This window comes from Camelina sativa, chromosome 7, assembly GCF_030686135.1.
Source record: "Camelina sativa cultivar CO46 ecotype springtype chromosome 7, ASM3068613v1".
NCBI lineage: Eukaryota > Viridiplantae > Streptophyta > Magnoliopsida > Brassicales > Brassicaceae > Camelina > Camelina sativa.
Genome location: NC_141886.1, coordinates 1,022,861 through 1,046,382, shown reverse-complemented (window position 1 = coordinate 1,046,382; position 23,522 = coordinate 1,022,861). Strand labels below are relative to the sequence as shown.

Here is a 23,522-nt window from a genome sequence, read left to right as displayed (position 1 = left end):
AAATGTTTTTCAAAGTAATAAGTACACTCACACTGATTGAATTATAAAATTTGGAAAAATATTTATTTCGATTAATCATCTGATCTTATAAATATATTAAATAATTATGTTGTTGTTCCTACAAATAGGACAACATATATTATAGTTTAACCATGGAGTTAAGCAATGGAAATAGAACTTGTGATTGCAAGACAAAATGTTTATATATATATTATGTTATACATTGATCGTTTAAAAATAAATAGGAACATCTAATTCTCAAATAAAGTTGATTTTTTTGTTAAAACCAACATATGTGAATTTAAATTTAACTATGCAAATTTAAAAAATAAATATGAATAGATTAGAAAGGCAAGAAATATAAAAGAAATAATTTATTTTTATATAAATAAAATAAAATTTGAAAACAATGTTAAATATATATAATACTTTCTAAATTAAAATATAGAATCAAACTCTTACAAGTTACAACACATATGAGATATAACAACATTTGATATTGGTGGGAGAGGAGGAGAGAATGGTTATTATAAGATGGTAATCCAAATCGGATAATGAAGATGAATCTTTAAAAAATAGAACAATGTAAAATATATATATATATATATATATATATATATATAATACTTTCTAAATTAAAATATAGAATCAAAGTCTTACAACACATATGAGATATAACAACATTTGATATTGGTGGGAGAGGAGGAGAGAATGGTTATTATAAGATGGTAATCCAAATCGGATAATGAAGATGAATCTTTAAAAAATAGAACAATGTAAAATATATATATATATAATACTTTCTAAATTAAAATATAGAATCAAAGTCTTACAACACATATGAGATATAACAACATTTGATATTGGTGGGAGAGGAGGAGAGAATGATTACTTATAAGATAATAATCCAAATTAGATAATGGAGATGAATCTTTTAAAATAAGAACAATGTAAAATATATATCATGTAGTCTCTAAAATTAAAATTTAGCATTAAAAATTTACAATGATATTTCATTTGTTTTTTACAACCCATACAACATAATTAAGAAATTAAAAATAAAAAATGATTTGAGGTATTGTAGAAGAGAATGAGAGAATGTGAAAATGAGATAGTAAAAGAATGCCAATATGAGAGAATGAGAGATTGAGAGGATGCTTATTTATATGATAAGAAATGATGGAAGTTACATTTAGAATTATGGAGTTACAATAGTAATTTATTGTGTTTGAATAAAATTGAGTGGTAGAATATGATTAATGTATAATTTATTTTATTTTCAGTTATAATTTTATTTTAATGTGTGAGTTAAATGTATTGTGTTTATTGGGTCTTAAATATTGTTTTAAGCAATTAGAAAGCAAATAAAAAAATAAAAAAATTAGAAACATTAAATGAAAATCAACCAATAAGGAGAGACCAAAACCTTACTTTTATATGTATGATATATTGCTTTAAACTTTGAAATGAGAAATATATTATAAATAATAATTTTACATGAGAAATATATTAATTTAGCCAACCAAAATATGAATATAAGTTTAGCCAACCAAAATAATTAAAAAAATATTAAAATCTAACCAAAAATATTTTTTGTTGAAAGATAATTAAGTTAGTAGGAGGAATGAATTAATGTACAATTATTGGATAAGAGTTACATTTGAGTTAAATGGATTTACATGCCTTTAATTATAAATAAATATTTTAATTTTTTATAACCTAAAATAAAAGGAATACCAAGTGGCCGAATCAAAATTCACATGATTTGGTTGTTTGTTGATATAAACTCAAAACTTACACATAATATTTTAAAATAAAAATATTACTTTTGAAGTGACAAACTAAATTAGTTTTCTTATAAAATTATATGAATTCTTCAATCCCAATAATTTTAAAAACCCCAAGGATAACTTATATTTTTTTGGTTTTTTTTTGTTTTTCACTCATCAATTTAATGTATAGTGCTAGATTTCATACTAATGGTTTCATCTTTAGAGAATTTAGTTAAATGGTATTTTTAAAATTATATTTTATTTTTATATTTAAGTTCCAGTTGAATATGATTTCTTTTTTGGATCCTTTTTTATTGATTAAACACACAAAAACCAATTGTTTAATTATGTTTTTTTTGTTTTCAAAAACCTCAAATCATAAAATATATATATATATATATATATATATATATATATATATATATATATATTCATCTTTGCAGATTTATCAATTGGATCACAAAACAAAATAGTCTTTATAAATAGAGTTGATAGACTTTACAAAACAAAATAGACTTTAGAAATGGATAATTATATTGATCTTTAAATATTATATTGATCTTTATAAATTATTAAAAATGATACATGAATATGTGAGATAACCAGAGACATAATAGATAATTAGATATGGATCATTTCAACTTCATGATCTTATTGTGTGGTGAATATTGTAAGAAAGTATGAAAATAATGACTTATAAGATGTTAATAAAAAATAGAAAATAGAGATAAACTTTTTAAAAGATTAATATATATATATATATATATATATAAGATATACATATCATACAAACTCTAAAACTAAGCTTTTACAATGATATTTGATTTGATTTTTTTATAACCATACAACAACAATAACAAATAAAATACAAAACAAAACAAAAAAAAAAAAAGAGAATTGAGAGTAGTGGAAGAAGATGAGAGAATGAAAGAGTGATAGACTAAGATAATAGAATAATGAGTATTTATAGGAAGAGAAATGATGAAAAATTATATTTAGAAAAATGAGAGTTACAATTCTAATTTATTGTTTTGTTTTAATACAATTGATTAATACAACTTAATGGAGAAATAAAGTTAATGCATAATTTATAGGGGAATTTATATGATTTCAATTTTATATTCTGTAAGTTAAATGTGAAAATTAATTGTTTTTAAATTTGTGTTTTAATATAAATATTTTTTTGTTAAAATTGTATCGCCAAGTGGACCAATAAGAGGAGAGTGAAACCTTACTTTTATATATATAATTTTAATTACATGAGACATTTATTAATTATAGTTTAGTCATTAGATTTGCATTGTTTATTCGATGACCATATATACAACGTTGATTTCATTTTATAGTCGTGTGGGTTCCGTGATAAGATTTTTTTTTTTAAAGAAGGCAATAGCTAACTACTATTGACCAAGCCATGCACAAAACATGTTTAATGAAACAAAGTGGAGGTTGTATTTGGTTACAACGCTTTTGATGAAGCCAGAAAATGGAGAGAAAGGATGGAGAGACTTGCAAAACTTGGAAGAATCAACAAATTGGTCGACCTCCAAATCCAAAGAAAGCGTGGTGAATTCTATGCTCATGAGAACCTAAAGAATGCTTCAAAGAAATGTTTGAGTTTTGCTGAGAAAAACATAAAGGTTCATAAAAACAAAAAAACTGTGGAGTTAATCATTGAGCTTGCTGATAAATTAGAGTCTTTGGGTAAACATGGTTTGCCCATAGATGCTGCAAAAGCTATCAAGATCGGCTGGCTAGCCTTCGCCATTGTTTCACAGAGAGCCAAAGTCATTAAAGTAACTAAATCTCATCAAGGTTTAGAAAATATGGAGTATATTTTGAGTTAATTATGAGATAAGGATTTATTTGAGTGGTATTTATAGATTTTGCCATTTCTTTAATACTATTTTAAATTTGCCATTTTTTTAATTTAAAAACACAATTTTACACATTATATTTGGGTTAATTGGGTTCCATTTTCTTTTAGGGTATAGTTTTTGTCATTAAGTATGTATTACATGAAAAAACATTCCCCAAATTTTTAGTTTTTTAAGTGGAAAAATAGTAAAAAATGACAAATATGAAAGATTTTAGGGAAAATGACAAATTTAAAAAATGGTTAGGTAAAAATTGCATTTTATACAATCATCCCAGTATATTTTTATTAACGTGAGACATTTATTAGTTATAGTTTAGCCAGTAGATTTGCATTGTTCATTCGATGACCATATATACAAAGTATACAACGTTGATTTCAGGGAAAACGTCCTGGTTCCCCATGAGAACTATGATATCGTACCAGATGGAGCCCGATCTTTACCCCCGTCCCAGATGGCTCTCATGAAATTCTTCTCAATCTATATACCCATATATCGGGATGTTATCGGTTTAAAGAGTGAACCGATACGAAACCGTTCATACCAAATAGAAAACCAAAAATAAAACCTGACTGATGTTAATAATCCGACCCGAGACGATACATCTATAACACATCTATAACTCCATTAAAATCCCCAAATCCTCAAACCCTAAAAGCATAAAATTCTTAAATCGATCTTTGCAACCATGAGTACCGTTTCTGGAGGTTCGAGTGGTTCATCAAATGTTCGACAAAGAGGATTCGTCGTTGGCGTGCCTAAGAGATGCTGGTGTGGGGAACACATCGTGGCAAAGAATTCCAAATCCGAGCCTAATCCTTCTCGGAGATACTTTCGATGTCGAGAAGCAGCAGCAAAGAAGGTACTATGTTATGCTTTGTTTGATGTAGACATCGACCTAATCCAAATCCGAGCCTAATCCTTCTCATCAATTTTCATTGTATTCTATGATATAATGTTAGCTTGTGAACGATAACCACATCTTTAAGTGGGTCGATGAGGCATTGTTGGACGAGGTAGCAACATTGGGTGTTCAATTTGAGAGAGTAAAAGAAGAGATGAAAGAGCGTACAATAGAGACATTGCAAGAACAGAAGCTGAAATTTGAGAAGATGCAAATGGAGTTCGAAAAAGAGCTTTGTGAGAGGGTTGAAGAAGTTTTGTTGGAAGCAAAAGCTGAATTGCAATGTAGGATGAATAAGAGTATAATTGTATGTGTTTTCGGTTTTATGATCTTGTTTGCTCTGTTTAAGCTTGTATGATGAGCTATTGTAAACTATTGTTCGGTTGTAATCTATTGTTGTTCGGTTGTATGCTCTGCTTTATGCTCTTGTTTGTTTTGGTGTTGAGTGTGAACTCCTGTTGGTGTTGCTATTGCATTTAATAAGATAAGACATTCCACATTTCATAAAAGGCAGAACATGATGAACACATGTTCTGAAAACAAGCAGAATGATAACGTTTTGAAATCATGTTCTCAACATGATCACAGACCAAAAACATAACCCTACTAGTCTATTCGACCAAAATACAGATCCAACTAGTCTCTTAAACCAAAAAACAGACCCCTACTACCATAATCTTCAATATTCAGGCTTGTGAAAGTCCTCCACCACCTTGAGATAGTCCTCCACCACCCTGAACAACTTCTCCTCCACCAGATTGAGAAAGTCCACCACCATCTTGAGAAAGTCCACCACCTTGAACAACTTCTCCTCCACCACAAAGTTCTCAACTTGAACAACACACCAGGCTATTGGATAGATGCCATTGTCTGCATCTCTGCCTAATGCAGCAAGCAACTGTCCCTTGATCTTTGCCTTTAAGAAGGCGCCATCAACTCCTATTATTGGCCGGCAAGTCTGTTTCCAAGTTCTTCTAAGGGCATCGAAACAAACATAAAACCGATTGAAGACGTCTTGACCAGCATCATTCTTAATTGTATCAATCTCCACAACAGACCCTGGATTTGCTTCCAAGATCTCAGCTTGGTAATCTCGCAGTCGTGCAAACTGTTGTTCATACTCATACTCTATCCATCCCAAAGCCTTTCTCCGAGCAGCTTGACATTGTGGCCTAGTAGCGGATATCTTCCACCTTTCCATGATAATCTGTTCAATCCTCAAAGGCTTGTAATGATCCGGTTCCTCTCTAATCTTATCGAGAAAAATTCTAGCTATGACTGGGACCTTAAACATCTCACACTCGCCATTGGGGGTACAACAATGCTTATCAATGTATTTCGTAATCTTCCACAAAGATGCGTTTGGAAGAAGTGCAGCAAACACTTTCCACTCACAATTGCCCTTATCCCCAACACATCTAAACCCGAGTTTATCTTTGTCATACCTGTATTGCTTCAAATTGTAACCAGTATGTAGTGCATAGTCCAAGACACTCTCCTTGAATGCGACCCCATTGTAGAAGGATTGGTCTTTCCACAAAGTTCCATCACCACGTCCGATATCCGTAAACACCCTCTCTGGACCCGCACCACGACCACGACCCGCACCACGACCACGACCTTCTTCCTCGTCGTCACTTTCTGGGTACGTATCATGACGAATCGACTCTTCAGCATCGGTAAATTCCTGAGCAAGCATATCGACGTGAAATTCATCTCGATCCTCTCCTTCTTCATCGTACTCTCGTTCTCCAACACCATCTCTTTGCCCAATACCATCTTGTTGCCCAAAACCAGATCGGATTATTAAATCCATCGATTCAATTTGAGAAATCGATGGTGAAATTTGATTTTCTAGGGTTCGTCGCGAGAGAAAACAAAAAAGAGGTTAAAATGTGATTTTAGGGATTTCTCGGTTGAGGGTTATGTTTCTAATCGGGTCAAAATCAGGTTTTAATCGGGTCGAAATCAGGTTTATTTTGGTTTGTAAACTTCGTCACTCGGTTAATCAAATAGTAAACCAATTAAACCTATAGCAATGGTGAAATAGATGATATCTTCTATTCTCATGGAGATACAAAACGTAAATTACAGATATATGGGTATATAGATTGAGAAGAATTTCATGAGAGCCATCTGGGACGGGGGTAAAGATCGGGCTCCATCTGGTACGATATCATAGTTCTCATGGGGAACCAGGACGTTTTCCCTTGATTTCATTTTTATAGTGGTGGCTTCCGTGATAAACGATTAAAAGAAAGAAGAAGAAGGAAATCACTCTCTCCTTATTGGTCCATTTGGCAATGCAATTTAACAAAAAAAAATTATATTAAAATACAAATTAAAAACAATTAATTTTCACATTTAACTCACATATTATAAAACTGAAATCATATAAAATCCCCCTATAAATTATGCATTAACTTTATTTCTCCTCTAAGTTGTATTAATCAATTGTATTAGAACAAAACAATAAATTAGAAACAAAAAAATATTTATATTAAAACACAAATTTAAAAACAATTAATTTTCACATTTAACTCACAGAATATAAAACTGAAATCATATAAATTCCCCTATAAATTATGCATTAACTTTATTTCTCCATTAAGTTGTATTAATTAATTGTATTAAAACAAAACAATAAATTATAATTGTAACTCTCATTTTCCTACATGTAATTTTTCATCACTTCTCTTCCTATAAATACTCATTATCTTATTCTCTTAGTCTCACATTCTTTCATTCTCTCATCTTCTTCCACTATATCTCAAATCTCTTTTTTTTGTTTTGTTTTTTTTCTGTGTTTTTTTGTTATTGTTGTTGTATAGGTTAAAAAAAAAATCAAATCAAATATCATTGTAAAAGCTTAGTTTTAGAGTTTGTATGATATGTATATCTTATATCGTTTTTTTAATGTTTTAAGAGAATTTGTTAAAAATACCCTTTTTGGGATACCCTTTTCAAAAATACCATTTTTTGAACATTGTTATTTTTACCCTCTTTTACATAATTTCAATATGTTAAATTGATTTTAGAATTTTTTTTAGGTTTGGGTTCTCATTTTGCATTTAGGATATAGTTTTAAGGGGTTATGGTTTAGTATTTGGAGTTTAGGATTTAGAATTTAGTGATTTTATTCATAGAAAAGAGGTATTTTTGAAAATGACCAACATAAAAGGGTATTTTTAAAAAGTGATATAGGAAAAATGGTATTTTTGAAAATCTCCCATGTTTTAAAAGGTTTATCTTCATTGTCTATTTTATATTAACATCTTATAAGTCATTATTTTTCATACTTTCTTACAATATTCACCACACAATAAGATCATGAAGTTGAAATGATCCATATCTAATTATCTATTATGTCTCCGGTTATCTCACATATTCATGTATCATTTTTAATAATTTATAAAGATCAATATAATATTAAAAGATCAATATAATTATCCATTTATAAAGTCTATTTTGTTTTGTAAAGTGTATCAACTCTATTTATATAGTCTATTTTGTTTTGTGATCCAATAGATAAATATGCAAAGATCAATATAATATTTATTTTATTTATGATTTGAGGTTTTTGAAAACAAAAAGAACATAATTAAAAAATTGGTCTTTGTGTTTTAATCAAAATGTAAAATGATCCTAAAAAGAAATCATATTCAGTTAAATATATAAAAAAAATAATATAATTTTAAAAATACCATTTAACCAAATTCTCTAAAGATGAAACCATTAGTATGAAATCTAGCACTATAAATTAAATTGATGAGTGAAAAACAAAAACAAAGAAAACCAAAAAGATATAAGTTATCCTTGGGATTTTAAAAATTCTTGAGATTGAAGTTCATATAATTTTATAAGAAAACTAATTTAGTTTGTCACTTCAAAAGTAATATTTTCATTTTGAAATATATGTGTGAGTGTTGAGTTTATATCAACAAACAACCAAATTTTGTGAATTTTGATTGGGCCACTTGGTATTCCTTTTATTTTAAGTTATAACAAATTAAAATATTTATGTATAATTAACTCACTTTTAAAGGCATGTAACTCCACTTAACTCTACATTTAACTCAAATGTAACTCCTATCCAATAATTTTACATTAATTCATTCATCCTACTAACTTATTTATCTTTAAAGAGAAAATGTTTTTGGTTAATTTTAATATCTTTTAATTATTTTGGTTAGCTAAACTTATAGTCATATATATATATATATATATATATATATTGCTTTAAACTTTGAAATGAGAAATATTTTATACACAATAATTTTATATGTAGTAACTAAATTTTACAATGACATTAAGAAAAACTCTTTAAATCAGTTATTAACCACTATAAAACATGATAAACATAGATTCACTCATATTAGAAAAATTTTAAAATTTCTATATTATTATTATATATATATATATATATATATCAATTTGTAATAATTCTTTTTTAGTATTTGTTAATTTCGGTATAATAAATAACCAGACCAAAAATGTTGACACAAATGTAAGGTTTAACTTACACATCATTTCTATAAAAAAAATTTGAGATTTAAATTTTAGTAGAGAAAAAAAAAAATCATTCTTTGATATTATTGTTAATAAAAAATTAAAAAACAATATTTTATTTTAACAAAATTTCAGAAATATAATAAAAATTATTATGCATTCAACTAAGCTATGTACAAAACAGGTTTAATGAAACAAAGTGGACATTGTATTTGGTTATTTATTTTATTAGATTTCATAAGTTGCTCGTGCCACTCATATACACACATATGGAACAATATCAATATGCAACCTTCATAACTTTTTTTGGCTTCTTTTGAAAATCCCTATAAAAGTTGTAGTCCATTTTTTGGTTTGGATGCAAAGAATTAAAAGATAGTGTAAACCTCTGTGGCCAGTGCCGTGCCAGCCTTTCTAGGGGCTTAAGGTAAGTTTTAAAATGTAATTTTTTTAATTATAATTAACACATAATTATATATATATAATAAAGAGGTCTAAAACAATAATTATATGTCTAAAAGATCTTAAATTTTGTATTTTTTTTTTTATTTTTCATATAGAAGCATTTTCTGAATTTTATTTAAAAATTCAGAAAATATAATTTAACCAATGTTCATATAACAGGAAAACTAAAGAAGAATTGGTCTTTATATATGTTATAAACAAAAACAAAATCTAGCAAGTTAAGCATCAAATTTTACACCATTATCAACATGAAAAATAAATTATAATATACAAATACAGGAAGACTTCGTAGAAACACATTCAAGACAACAAAAATAGTTAGGATTTTTAAAGCTCAAATAAATAAATATAAAGAAAGAAAAGGTTTGTTTTGACATAAGAATTTGGTTTTGAACTCAAGTGGAAAACATAAACGAAAATATTTTTGAACCATTAGACCAATATTTTTGAACATAAATGAGGCTGATGCCTTTTTTGTTACACTATAGGCACGACCCTGTCTGTGGCACAAGTGCCTTTCCAATGTATTTCCTCTCTACGCGATCAGAAGGTAGTACTGTCATATATATGGATCGACTTATTCTCTCACCCGCTCTGAAATGAAACAATAGAGAGTTAAGTGTCAAGCTCTTTGTGGTTATCATAACCTAAAGCAGCTATAACACAGACGTGAAGGACAAAATGGGTTTAATGAAAACAAAGTAGAGGTTGTTTTATGGTTTTGGATTCCCAATACATATGATATATCTTGTACGTTTGCTCGTGATACAGACGCACATACTCCCTCCGTTTCAAAATATAGGATGTTTTACGTAAATTGCACGCAAATTAAAAAATAACTATTTGTAATATAGATATACTAGGCCTGACCCATTAATAATAACAACAAGCCTTTTTTTCTTTTCCAGTTGAAATAAAATCGAGTTAAGAGATTCGTCCCCTTGATCGCCTTTCTCTCCTCAAACCATTACGACGCCCCGGGTTATGATGCCTTTGGAGCTACCAAAAATTGAAAGAAAAGAGGGAGAGACTTGCAAACATGGGAAGGATCACAAATTTTCATTGCCGTGATTTTATGAGATTTTCTCTTTACGTGACATAGACACACATATAAAATAAAACAATATACAAACCTTATAACTGTTGCTTTTTATTTTCTTTTGAAAGCCCCTATAAAATAGCTATTATAGAAGTTTTTTAAAATAAAAATTTCCCACATTTCTCCTCTTTTTTGGTATTTGTAATGGTTCTCTCTCGGGAAAAAAGCTATTTTCTACCTGTTCAGTATTAAAAGTGTTAATACTTAATATTGTACAAATTCTCGGTGCCAATTTATATTTGTACTCAAATAAAATTTAAATTTGTCAACATTAATAAATATTAGTCAAATGCTGACTCAGGTGACACGTGTTCAGCGAGCTGGCATTGTTAACCAAAACAACTTTCTTTTATGTAATTCTATTTAAAAAATTTAACTCCGGTATTCAACCATACTTAAACCAACTGATCCAGCAACATTATTCAATATAGTAGAACAAGGGGAAAAGAAAAAAAGCAAATGCGAATCATGCGTTCCCCCAAAAGAAAAAGGAATTGGTAATAATTGATATTTACAATCTTCTCCATAAATAGGTAGCGATAGCCTCGCTCAGCAAGTCACTCAAGGCAAGATTATCAGTAGTCTCTTATAAGATGGTTGTTAAATACTATTTGATTTTTTTATTGTGTAATTTTTTGAATATAAAAACCCATGATCTCTTAGTTAAAATTTTCTCCTCCAATGGTAGGTTCTAATTTTGGGTCTCTTATTTTTTAAAATATTATTTTTTAAAATTTAAAAATTTTAAATAGAATAGAAGTGGTATAAATGTGTAAACATTTAAGATTTTATAAAAATAGAAAATATTGCATTTAATTAATTTTCAAACATACAAAACATAAAACATATTACAATAAAAATAGAATTCATAAATGGAGAAAATGATTAATTGTAATATAGATTTGTGCCAAATTTTTTAAAACCAAGAACTCTTGAAACATAGTCAAGGATCATAGATTACATGTAAACTCTGGCTTGTTTGTACTGACCACAAGGCATATACTCTAGCTGCAGAACATCTCCATTCATCAGCATCACCAGTTTCCAGCTAACCATCAAGCTTAATCCTTCTTCTGACACATCTTCCGCAGTCCCAAACATTTGCTCCCGTCTGCGTTAACCTGTTTTCATCAACCCAATATTCTCAATGCACTTCTTTTTTTTAACATCATACTGTGCATTCTAATTAAACAAAAAGGAGTTCGCTAACACTACTACCTTTGTCTAAACCCGATAAGAAGAAGCAGGCTTCTTCAAATCAGAAGTAGCGCTCAAGAGAGACTACAATGTAGAACAAAGAACAAACATAACAGTTAAGAGACAAAACAAAACAGATGTCCCTATATAACAAAGAACAAACATAAGTTTCTGCAGTTAAGAGACAAAACAAAACAGATGATGATATTTTGAAGTCTTTTCTCTTCTTACATAATCTCAAATTCTATGTAGCCGGTGTGGAAGTGCAATGTATCATTTCAAGCTGGGGACTTGTTCAGTGAGCATCTTGCTGTGTAAACAGCTGAAGCAGCAAGCATGGAGGGACAGAACATCAAGGTGTCGTAATGCATCATCCCCAATTCAGCGAGAAAGTGTACCATATTCTCCATCTACATGATACAACCAGCAAAACCAAAGTTATTCACTTTCCACCAAATTACATTGTGTTAACAGAAATCTGAAACTGGAGTATATATATGTAAATCAGTCTTCATTCAGCTCATTCCGGGGAAAGATGTTGATTATGGGAGCAATTGGGTTTCTGAGAAAATGAGATGAACTTTTTTAACAAACAATGGTAGCATTTTGGTAAAAGAAACTCAAATGCAACACAAGTAAAACTCAAATGCTGTGAATGTGTTCAGATTCAGCAGCTCAGAAACCTCAATTTCTAAAATGTCTAAGAGAAGGAGATGTTGCAATATTATTCTTTCTTCTAGTAGGTAAGGAAGATGAACCTATTACGGACGAAATACTGAGAGATGAAACTCAGAACTGTTTACGGTCTTGTGTATCCATAGTTTAGTCCATTTAACCTCAAAATAAAACACAGAGTTGATCACAATCATGCCTAAATTGAAAACAAACTTATCAATCATGCCCAAATTGAAAACATACTAGAAGCTAGATCGAACAAGAGCAATAGTAGAAGCTAGAAGCTTAATCGAACAAGCAGAATAAAACTGTCTCGAATTCTTACTATCAGAATGAGAAACTTACCATGAGAAATAGGTTCAATCTCCTCTGATTCCAATCGATTCAATCTCCTCCGATTGATTCGACTCTGAATTCAATCTCAATCGGGCCAAAAAAATATTTGAGAGATTCTGCTTGTTCGACAGAGAGCGAGAGAGAGAGAGAGGGGAAGAGGAAGAGAAAGAACACAATCGGGCTATAAAAAATAATAATTGCTCTCAATAAAACTCTTTTATCCAAAATAGAGTATACGGGGAGCTCTTCTTGCTTTCTTTCTTTTCTGATTTATTTTTTTCCCTCTTTCCCTTAAAACTCCTCTTAAAACTTCCGTTGGGAAGGTCTCACTCTTCGATATTTGGGCTTAAAAAGCGATTGGGATCTAATTATAGTCTCATAGAGCCTACTAACTTCTATAAATTAATACTCTTTAAATTAATACTTATTATAAATTAATAAAATTTTCCGATCCCAAGTTGGAACGATATAAAAAATGACACATTTCGATAAAATAATAAGATAATATTTTTTTTAGAAATTCTATGTAAAAATATAGTTCTATCAATATCATAAATTAATAATCAAATAAACTAAATATATATATATATATATATAGACATATATATCTAGGAAAATCTAGTGAAATATGATTCTATTGTTGTTTGGCTATTCTTGAATTTGCATTCTTGTTAGAACTCATTTCTAATCTTTTTCATTGTCTTCTCAATCGTATCCAAAAATTGTGGAGAGTCTAGATGCGATAATTGCTTATTTAGTAAATGGTTCTAAAAGTACCGCAATATCTTCTTGAACTTCAAATCATTACCATAAAGGATAGTAGTAGCAATTTCTTCTTAAATCTAAATTTCTAACATTTATCATTTTTACCTAGATAATTTAGTAACAATTGAAATTCATCCTATTACGATAACCAATATTATAAATTAAGATAATTCTTTAAAAATATAATGATAACAAAAGTATTTTGTGTTGTAATAGAAAATTTTCAAAATTATGAAAATTAGAAAATTTCTTCATAAATTAATAAAATATATAAATTAATAAAATTTCATGGTCCCGACTTTATTAATTTATAAAGGTTTTACTGTACGTGTCTATGATCAAGTTAAAAAGGTCAAATGGTTATGTTAGATCACTTTGGTTTAGATTTTACTCTACGCCTTTGCATGTAAAGCACCAGAGGAAATTTGTGTTGTTAATCTCTTGTTCTAGTTTTGAAAGACCAAGCCTATTATATATCTTTCAGTGAACTACTTATATCTCTTGATCCATGTGTTATGAATTCTGATGGATCTAGTCAACCTCAGTTCTACCATGAGGCAACGTACGTAGAGCCCATCAGTTATGAACATATTTCTTCATAACTTGTTCAATGTAATTCTATATAGTATTTGTTTTTACATAATGGTAACTAGTGTACACACCATATATATAATATTCTCAAAAGCTTGTGTTGAATAATAAAGACTCAATAATAAACCATGATAGTAATGGTTTTTTAAAATTTTCGATTATAACTAAATTAGAAAACTTGATTCATCTACTAGATACCGTTTTAAAAAAAAGATTATTTATCTATTCAGTTGTGACTAAATAGCTTTACGATCCTATGGTTTGAGGAAGAAGCAAAGAAATCTACTATTACAAAATCAGAGCTACTTAGATTACATCAAAGACCAATCATAACTTAAATCGAGAATATTTTTCAAAGAAGAGAAACACGAATCATCGGTCGGTGAATTTGCAACAGAAGCAGAGGACGCATATATCAACTCGTTGGTGATTCCATATTCTGTTGTTGTTGTAGGAGTAAAATTCTCCATAAGAATTTTCCAGCCAGTAGTATTCTCAGTCTCGGGATTTGAAAATGAAAACGTTCTGAAAATCTCATTCTTGTTTTCCAAGTCATCGAGACTTAACATCAATTCTTCAGATTTCATATGTTTGATTGTATCTTCGGATTGCTCTCTAACATGATGTAGCTTAGGTACTCTGTTTCGTTCTTCTTCTTTGGACAAAGAGACAGAGTGTTTGGTGGTTGATAGTAGTAAATTGCCGTTACATGTGTGACTCTCTAAGTACTTGACTTCGTAACACGAAGGATCTGCATCTGATTTTTGTACTTGCTTCACTGCTAAACACCCTCGTGTGAATCGATCTGTACATCTATAATATCCTCTGTATTATAAACAAAACAAAGTAATTAATTTTCAAAATTTGGCAATGTCCACACAAAATCAAACATTATTAAAAAATAAATTGTAATGCTTAGAAAGATATGACTGTAATGATATAATGATATACCTAGGGTTCTTGGATCCGTGAATATCTTTCTGACCATATTTTCTCCAGCAAAAACCATCATCAAATTGAGAAGTTCCTTCTTGTTCTCTTCCAACACAAATCTTAACTTTCTCGGACGTCTTCTTCTCCGAGGTTCTTCTGCAGATCAAGTAATAAATAAACAAGAAAAGACAATCAGAAGACAAATGTCCTAAAACACAAATTAATAATCTCTCATTAGTTTTACCTCTTCTTGTTGTTACTCGGATCCATCCTCTTGGTCTCGGGGCTTCTCTTAAGAGTTTTCTGATCAAGACTCATCATAACTATTGAGTTTTCGTACGAACGGAGGATTCCAGAGATCAAAAACATGTTTGATTCTTTAGAAGAAGGGTTTTTCAAATTGTTCATCAACCGACTCACTAACTCTTTTCCTTGCTCCAGCTCTTTAATCACACGTTTTTCTTCCATCAACGTCTCTTCCTTCATTTTCATGTTAGAGAAGCTTTGGTGAATTTGATGAGATATGAGCTTTGTCATATATATATATATACAACATATATAATGTGTGTCTCTGATCTTATTGTGTTTGTTTGTTTATTTATTTATTTAATCCTAAAAGCTTAGGCAACTAGGTGTGTGGAAAAGAAAAAGAAGTTGGAAAGAAATTGACAAAAGGGTAAGACAGATGCCAATCTAAAATATAAAATTTGTGATTGCCTAAAAGTATATGAAGAAAAGTCTTCTATATAGATTGGGTTTCTAGTTCACACGATGGATTGATAGTGACGTGTTCAGATGTTATTGGCGATACAGTGAGATAATTAACGTTGTGATGATGATGTTTTGACCCATAGTGTCATGTGATCTAGAAACTTTTTACTAAATAACATTGATTAATATTAGGGTGAATTAGGTGAGTGACCAAAATAAAAAAAATATAGAAGAATATAGCAGTATAATTTAAAAAAATAAAAAAACAAGATTAGAATAGAGTAAAATTACCAATTTAGTGTTTGTGGTAGTGGAGGGCAGTCGAAGTTGATCAAGAGGTGGTGGCCGGAGCCGGAGTTCACCGGAAAATGTCGCCGGAAAATATTGTCGGAAAATGTCGTCGGAAAATGCTATCAGAAAACGTCGTCGGAAAATGTTGCCGGAAGTGGCAGGAAGTCAGAGGATGCCGGAGGTCAGAGATCGCCGGAGTTTTCCGGAGGCTGGAAGTTGCCGGAGTTCGCCAGTGGTCAGAGGTCGCTGGAGTTCGCCGGTGATCGGAGATCAGAGGTGGCCGGCAGTGGTCGGAGGTCAGAGGAAAACTAAACCCTAGAAAATTACATTGGAAACCCAAGTGGTGATAGTTAGGCCTAGTAATGATGATAAAGAGGAGATAGTGACAAGGAAGTAAATGGGATGGTGGTGACTTAAAGACAAAGATTAAAATAGAATATATTATAGTTTATATAGGGTATATTAGCTTTGAATGGTTAAAATAATTAGTTCTTCAATTATAATTTTTTTCTTGGTCATACGCAATTCTCCTTAATGTTATACCATAAATGTTGGATGGGGGATAATGCTATATTCTTCATACGGGATATACTACCTTAATTTTTCTTATTTAAATTGTTGTTAGTGACCAAGTGCTTACGTGCTGCTAATCATTGCGGGTGGAGCTTAATTAACTATGGTAGAAATTGATTGTAGCATAGTTTAAAGATAAAAAGATTAAATCAAATAAGTACAATGTCTAAGAAATGACATCGACGTGCACATGACTTTTCTTTGTCAATGATAAAAAAAAAAAAAGATAATCATGATTAATGCGTAAAAAACTTTTTTTTGGCAAGCTAAATGCGTAAAAAACTATTTCACAATTCACACTCTGATATTTTAAGGAACAAAGGATTGAATCGATTTCTGTATATGATTGATAGAGGAATATACAAACCTATATATATGAGAGCTTATCCCCAAACATAAATACGACAGATCGCTAAGAATATACAACAGAGTTTATGGAAAGTAAATAATCCCTTAGCTAAACATACGGGATGTGATGTAACTCCTAACTCTTCTAATATCCCCCCCTCAAACTGGAGCATGGAGATTTAAGATGCCCAGTTTGGAACGAAAGCCTTCAAATGCCGGTTGACCAAGTGGTTTTGTGAAAATGTCGGCTAGCTGAGAGTTGCTCGGAACGTGAACTGGCAGAAGAACACCGCGCTTAATCTCGTCTCGAATGAAGTGGCAGTCATTTTCAATATGTTTCGTCCGTTCATGGAAAACAGGATTCGTAGCAATATAGATTGCGGATTTACTATCACAGCAGAGACGCATCGGTTGATCGTGATTCACCCCAAGATCACGAAGAACACGTTTCAGCCAAAGAAGTTCTTTGGTTATGTAGGCCATTGCTCTATATTCCGCTTCTGTAGATGACATACTAACTGTATCTTGCTTCTTTGTCTTCTAAGAGATTGGAGAAGCACCTACTTGAACAAGATAGCCACTGACAGACCGGCGAGAAAGGGGGCAACCTGACCAATCAGAATCACACCATCCTGTGATTTGAAAATTTTTCTGAGATCGTAAGAGGATACCTTGTCCTGGATTACCTTTTAAATAGTGAAGAACTCGTAAAGCTGCATGCCAGTGATCATGTCGTGGAGCTTTCATAAATCGCGATAAGACATGAACACAAAATGCTAAATCTGGTCGCGTAGCTGCTAAGTATATCAACTTCCCAACGAGACGAAGATACTGATCGGGATGTGGAAGCAAAGGAGAGGTGGAAAGCCCCAGCTTATGATTCTGATCGAGAGGGAAGTCCACAGGTTTACAACCTAAAAGTCCAGCTTCATCCAGAAGGTCCAAAGTGTACTTTCTCTGATTTAAATAAAAACCCTTGATGCTGCGAGAAACCTCAATACCCAAAAAGTATTTTAAAGGACCAAGATCCTTCATTCTGAAACAAGAAGCCAAGTATCCTTTAAAGAGATGTAAGGCTTCATCAGAGTTACTTGAGACAATCATGTCATCAACATAAATCAAAATATTGATCCGTATACCACCCTTATCAAACGAGAACAACGAATAATCAGAGAGAGATTGAACAAAACCATAGGCACGCAAAGCCTTTGTTAACTTGTCGAACCAGCATCTAGGAGCTTGTTTCAAACCGTATAAGGACTTGCGCAATTTACATACCTTTGTCTCATCATTGGTAACATAACCAGGCGGAGGCTTCATATAGACTTCCTCAACAAGATCACCATGGAGGAAAGCATTGTGCACATCCATCTGATGCACTGGCCAATTGTTTCCAACAGCAACTTGTAAAAACAGTCGAACCGTTTGCATTCGTGCCACTGGGGAAAACGTTTCGCCGTAATCAACACCCTCGACCTGTTTATTACCAAGAGCCACCAAACGCGCCTTGTATCTTTCAATTGAACCATCAGAATTGTGCTTAATTTTATAAACCCATTTCGAGCCAATCGCTTTCTTACCAGGAGGCAAATCTTCAAGTGTCCAAGTTTCATTTTCTTCGAGAGCAGTAATTTCATACCCCATAGCATTGTTCCAGACTTTGCTCTGTGCTGCTTGTTTATATGTCTTTGGTTCAACAGCAGAGGTGATCGCCACCAAATATGCTCGATGTGTCGAAGAGAAACGAGTGGAGCCAACATATTTCGAAAGTGGATACAAAGAAGCAGAATTACCCAGAAGTCGTGTCTCTGCTGTGTATGTCTTATAGTCCTGCAATTTCAGTGGTGGATTTCGCGACCGGAGACCTCGCCGTAGTTCAACAGCGACCGGTTGATGAACGTCGTCGTTAGCAGGAGAAGGAGATGGTGATGACGAAGAGGGTATGATAAGAGATGGGGTCGAGGATTCAGACAGAGCAACGGAGGCGGAGGATGATGACGGACTCGGAGCAACAGGGGATGGCGACACCGGAGATGAGGACGAAGGAGATAAGTCGAGTGTTGAAGGTATCGGGTCTAAAACATCAATTGGACTTGAATTGGGTAATGGGCCAACATGCTTGGTTGGTTCTTCGACAATTGGGCCCAATAAGGATGTGGCCCATAGCTCAATGTCTTCCTCATCGTTTTCATTTTCGTTTTCGAGAACAGAGGTTGCAAAGGGGAACTCTGTTTTGCTGAAAACCACATCTCGTGAAGAGAAAAATTCTTGTTTGTCAAGATCATAAAGTCTCCAAGCCTTTTTGCCATAGGGATAGCCCACGAATACACACTTGCGACTTCTTGGAGCAAATTTATCCCCTTTGTGTGTTTGATTTTAGGCATAACAAAGACTACCAAACACCTTCACATGATCGTAAATTGGAGGAGTACCATGTAGCTTCTCATACGGCGTGACTCCACCAATCACCGAACTAGGAGTGCTATTGATCAAATAACCAGCAGTCAATATACATTCCCCCCAAAAAGTGATCGGCAAGCTTGACTGAAAACGCAAAGCACGAGCAACATTTAAAATGTGACGGTGCTTTCTCTCAACTCTGCCGTTTTGTTGTGGTGTGCCCACACAAGAAGTTTCATGGATGATCCCTTCTGTGCGAAAGTAACCACTCATACTTGTAAACTCTGTTCCGTTATCGCTTCTTATACGTTTAACTTGTTTTTGAAATTGTCGTGCAGCCAAGGAAATCAAACTTTTCAGATTCGTGGATGTTTCGGTTTTGTCGTGTTGAAGATAAATCCACACACTTCTTGAAAAATCATCAACAACAGTAAGAAAATATCGAGCACCAGAGGAAGAAGGAGTGCGATATGGTCCCCAAAGATCAACGTGAAGAAGCTCAAAAACAGATAACGTTTTATTCTCACTAATGGAAAAAGAAGATCTTGTTTGCTTGGCACGCAAGCATACATCACACACCTTATTCGATAATTCAGAAACAACAGCAACATAAACATTTGGAAGAGAACCAACGACTTTCGGAGACGGATGACCCATCCTATTGTGCCATAACTCGTACGCCTTTGTATCTTTGTCCGTCACAAACGCTCCCACCTCCGTTCTACAAAAGCGAAATGTTCCACAATCCCGTTTACCCGCACCAATCATCATCCTCGAAGCACGGTCCTGGATCACAAGAAACTGATCAGCCATCTGTACTACACATCTATTCTCATCCATGAGCTGGCCTACTGAAATGAGATCAGACTGAAATTCTTCAACATAAAAAACAGATTTCAAAATCAGATTGGATCCCAAAACAACTGTTCCTTCTTGACTAGATATTCTCTCCCTCCCATCGGCTAAAATAACCAGCACAGGCTCCATATGTCGCACATTTGTGAGTATATCAAAGTTACCCGTCAAATGATGAGATGCCCCGCTGTCTAATACCCAAGAAGGAGTAGAATACTTACCCGAAACTTTTTCGTGACTGGAACTTGCTCCACCATTGCCACCAGCATTGAGAAGCTTTATAAGACGCTCCCATTGCTTGTTGTCAAGGCCGCTAACGCCATCGCGGTCTTTGTCCGTGATCACGTAATTAACGTGTTCCTGAGGCTGCATTGGAGGCACGTGAACAACATTGGCATACGTCATGTTACGACCGCGACCACTCGATGCACCACCAATATACCCACCACGACCTCGTCCTTGTACCATACGGCTCCTTGGACGATCACCCCACCACTCGGGGTAACCCACAACAGCAAAACAACGATAGGATGAATGACCACTTCGATGACAGTGGGTACATACAGATTTCTCATCGTCAATACGTACGGACGAGGAGACACGACCTCGTTGATGAACCGCATATGCAGTCACGTCAGCTGAAATATCCTCCTTTTTAACATTGTTCCTCAAATCTTCCTCTTGACGAACAACATTATACACTTTCTCCAAAGATTGAATCGGTATACGAGAAACCAGAGTCGATCTCACTGTGTGATAAGCATCATCAAGACCAGAAAGGAAATCATGGACCTTGTCATCCTCTCGATCTTGCTCCTGCAATGTGTTAAGATTGCACTCACACCTCCCACATTTGCAAAGATGCAGTGGCCTATGATTAGCCATGCTATCCCAAATCTTGTTCAACTTACCATAGTAGCTCTCTATCGTAAGTCCACGTTGCTTGCAAGAAGCGAGCTCCGCTTTGAGTTGCTGAATGCGTGGACCATTGGTAACGGAGAAACGCTTTTTCAAGTGTTCCCATAAATCCTTGGCAACATCTCGATGAGAAATGTTGGAACGCAACACAGGATCAATAGTCATGCGAATCCAGGAGATCAGCAATGCTTGAATCGTCCACCAGTCTTCAAGATCGGATGATCCTTCTTCGGGGCGAGCAATAGTTCCGTCAAGAAAACCGAACTTTTTGCGAGAACAAAGCGCAGTCTTCATTCCTCGCGCCCATTCTTCGTAGTTCATCCCTTTCAACAGCGGATGAGATATCACAGCGCCTGGGTTGTCGGCAGCAGTCAAGTCATATGGAGAGATGGTACGTCTTACCTCCATAGTGGCTTGAGTCGGGGTCGTCGAGTTCGTGTTGTTCGAGGTCAGGTTCGGGGGGTTCGTACCAGCCATGATCAAACTTGAAAATTTTCTGTTTCTGGCTCTGATACCATGTAAGGAACAAAGGATTGAATCGATTTCTGTATTCGATTGATAGAGGAATATACAAACCTATATACATGAGAGCGTATCCCCAAACATAAATACGACAGATCGCTAAGAATATACAACAGAGTTTATGGAAAGTAAATAATCCCTTAGCTAAACATACGGGATGTGATGTAACTCCTAACTCTCCTAATAGATATATATATCGTTCGATACTAAATACGCGTTTGCACTAAAAATATCCATCATCCATTCCATGGGAAACTTTTGACCTCTATAGATCATAAGCTGTTAAGAAAATTAGAGTATCAAGTATAACTGGATCATACGTTGGTAAGAGAGCTAGATTCAATTATTTAACGTTCTACAATTGATCTAGAGTTAAATCAATAACCCAAAGTACACTCAACCACGATCTAGTGGTGTCGTCATAGCACTTTAGGTTCGAATCCACAAAGACCAAGCGATGCACTATGAAACTATAAAGATCGAATATAGCTAAGACAAAATAGGAAGTTTGTGAAGCAAGTAATAAATCAAAAAAGGAAAGTAAATAAGTTGTTTCTAAATCAAAAAAGAAATATTGGGTGCAGGGAATCTATGGGGATATAATTTCGGACTAAGGTGGTTAGATGGGATGCATTAGACACCGTTCTAGAACTCAAATCACTGTTGTAAAGCTAACCTATTTTTGCAGCGTTAACTATCTATGCAATGAATTCACTAAACCCTAAACCGTCGTTTGGACCTAGCAAACCAAGCAAGCAATAAAGGTTCAAGTTTGATCTGTTCACAAGGTGCCTCAACTTCAACTTTCGTTGGCTAAGGTCCACCTTGCTCACCTAAGTTCTCCTCCAGCAACTCAACAACACTTTTGGTGCTCCGATGAATTAAGCCTATGATCATAAACTAGGTAGCTAATCTAGTTTAAGCAATAAGAGCAACAATAGACGAAGACCAAAATAGATCAACCCCAAATCTAACAACCTAAGTTTAGAAAATCATAATTCCCCTTTGAAACCCGAAACCCAATAGATAAACTACTCAGACATCGAACAGAGACAATCACAAATCAAATATGAAGAAAGCATGTTTGAATTGCCAAAGAAGTAAAAAGGGTTCAGAATTCTTCTCCAAAGGGTTAGAAAGGATAAGAGATCTTCTCCCAGGCTTACAAGTGCTCAAAAACGGCGTAGAGTAAAAATTTCTTTTTCTAGGGGTCGAGCCCCATGCTTAAATAATAAAATAAATCCCTAAAAAGTCGTTTTAAAACAAAAAAGGAAAGATTGCGTCGAGGGCGGGATTGGTCGATCTCGCGAGGATCAGTCGATCCGAGATGCTTTTCTCATTTTGCTCCATCTGCTTACTAGTCCGATCAGTCTTCACCAAATTGGCTTCAGATGCTTGTCTACATCTTCGAAACACTCAATTTCCTTCCAAAGTAACCTAGAACTTGTACAAACTCACAAAAGACTAAAAAGACTTTAAAAGCACACTTTGACTCAATAAAAGACTCAAAACAAATACAAAAACTATTGTTAAAACCTATAAAATACAGGCACATCAATTCCCCCAGACTTGAATCTTTGCTTGTCCTCAAGCAAGAACAGACAAAAACTCAAGAACAGAGAAAAGGTTTGAAAGTGGAAACTCACATATTCTTTGGACCCTCTTCTTTGCACTCTTCATCACATCAAATCAAGAACTACTTTCTGTACTCTGCCCATGATTAGGATTAACACTCCCTACTCTGAACTCCACAGCCTTAGAGAACCCTCAGTCTCCCCATC

The 23,522-nt window shown here is 33.2% G+C and overlaps 2 protein-coding genes and 1 long non-coding RNA gene across 8 annotated transcripts; 1 reads left to right on the top strand and 2 right to left on the bottom strand.

Moving 5' to 3' along the window:
- The first annotated feature begins 4,028 nt into the window (after nucleotides 1–4,028).
- LOC147940705 (uncharacterized protein At4g04775-like) lies at nucleotides 4,029–4,960 on the top strand. The gene is made up of 2 exons (XM_087460323.1): nucleotides 4,029–4,511; nucleotides 4,612–4,960. The coding sequence occupies exons 1-2, from the start codon at nucleotides 4,338–4,340 to the stop codon at nucleotides 4,909–4,911; spliced, it is 474 nt and encodes a 157-aa protein (XP_087316449.1). The 5' UTR covers nucleotides 4,029–4,337; the 3' UTR covers nucleotides 4,912–4,960.
- A 6,452-nt stretch (nucleotides 4,961–11,412) lies between these two features.
- On the bottom strand, nucleotides 11,413–13,174 carry LOC104699724 (uncharacterized). Of its 6 annotated transcripts, none has more exons than XR_753426.3 (5): nucleotides 12,844–13,172; nucleotides 12,582–12,659; nucleotides 12,055–12,233; nucleotides 11,845–11,907; nucleotides 11,413–11,747 (listed from the first exon to the last, which is right to left on the bottom strand). It is a non-coding gene; the product is annotated as an uncharacterized LOC104699724 (long non-coding RNA). The 6 variants fall into 6 exon arrangements; XR_015560844.1 differs by having other exon boundaries at nucleotides 12,055–12,385; nucleotides 12,844–13,101; XR_015560845.1 differs by having other exon boundaries at nucleotides 11,845–11,966; nucleotides 12,844–13,032.
- A 1,216-nt stretch (nucleotides 13,175–14,390) lies between these two features.
- On the bottom strand, nucleotides 14,391–15,842 carry LOC104699723 (putative WRKY transcription factor 46). Its single transcript, XM_087456379.1, has 3 exons — nucleotides 15,368–15,842; nucleotides 15,142–15,279; nucleotides 14,391–15,015 (listed from the first exon to the last, which is right to left on the bottom strand). The coding sequence occupies exons 1-3, from the start codon at nucleotides 15,658–15,660 to the stop codon at nucleotides 14,502–14,504; spliced, it is 945 nt and encodes a 314-aa protein (XP_087312505.1). The 5' UTR covers nucleotides 15,661–15,842; the 3' UTR covers nucleotides 14,391–14,501.
- Between the last annotated feature and the right edge of the window lie 7,680 nt (nucleotides 15,843–23,522).

Coding starts and splice junctions, on each gene's coding strand:
- LOC147940705 (XM_087460323.1), top strand. CDS start 4,338: ATGAGTACCGTTTCTGGAGGTTCGAGTGGTTCATCAAATGTTCGACAA. Junction 4,512..4,611: donor GAGAAGCAGCAGCAAAGAAG/GTACTATGTTAT, acceptor ATATAATGTTAG/CTTGTGAACGATAACCACAT.
- LOC104699723 (XM_087456379.1), bottom strand. CDS start 15,660: ATGACAAAGCTCATATCTCATCAAATTCACCAAAGCTTCTCTAACATG. Junction 15,280..15,367: donor CCGAGTAACAACAAGAAGAG/GTAAAACTAATG, acceptor CTTGATCTGCAG/AAGAACCTCGGAGAAGAAGA. Junction 15,016..15,141: donor CACGGATCCAAGAACCCTAG/GTATATCATTAT, acceptor TTTATAATACAG/AGGATATTATAGATGTACAG.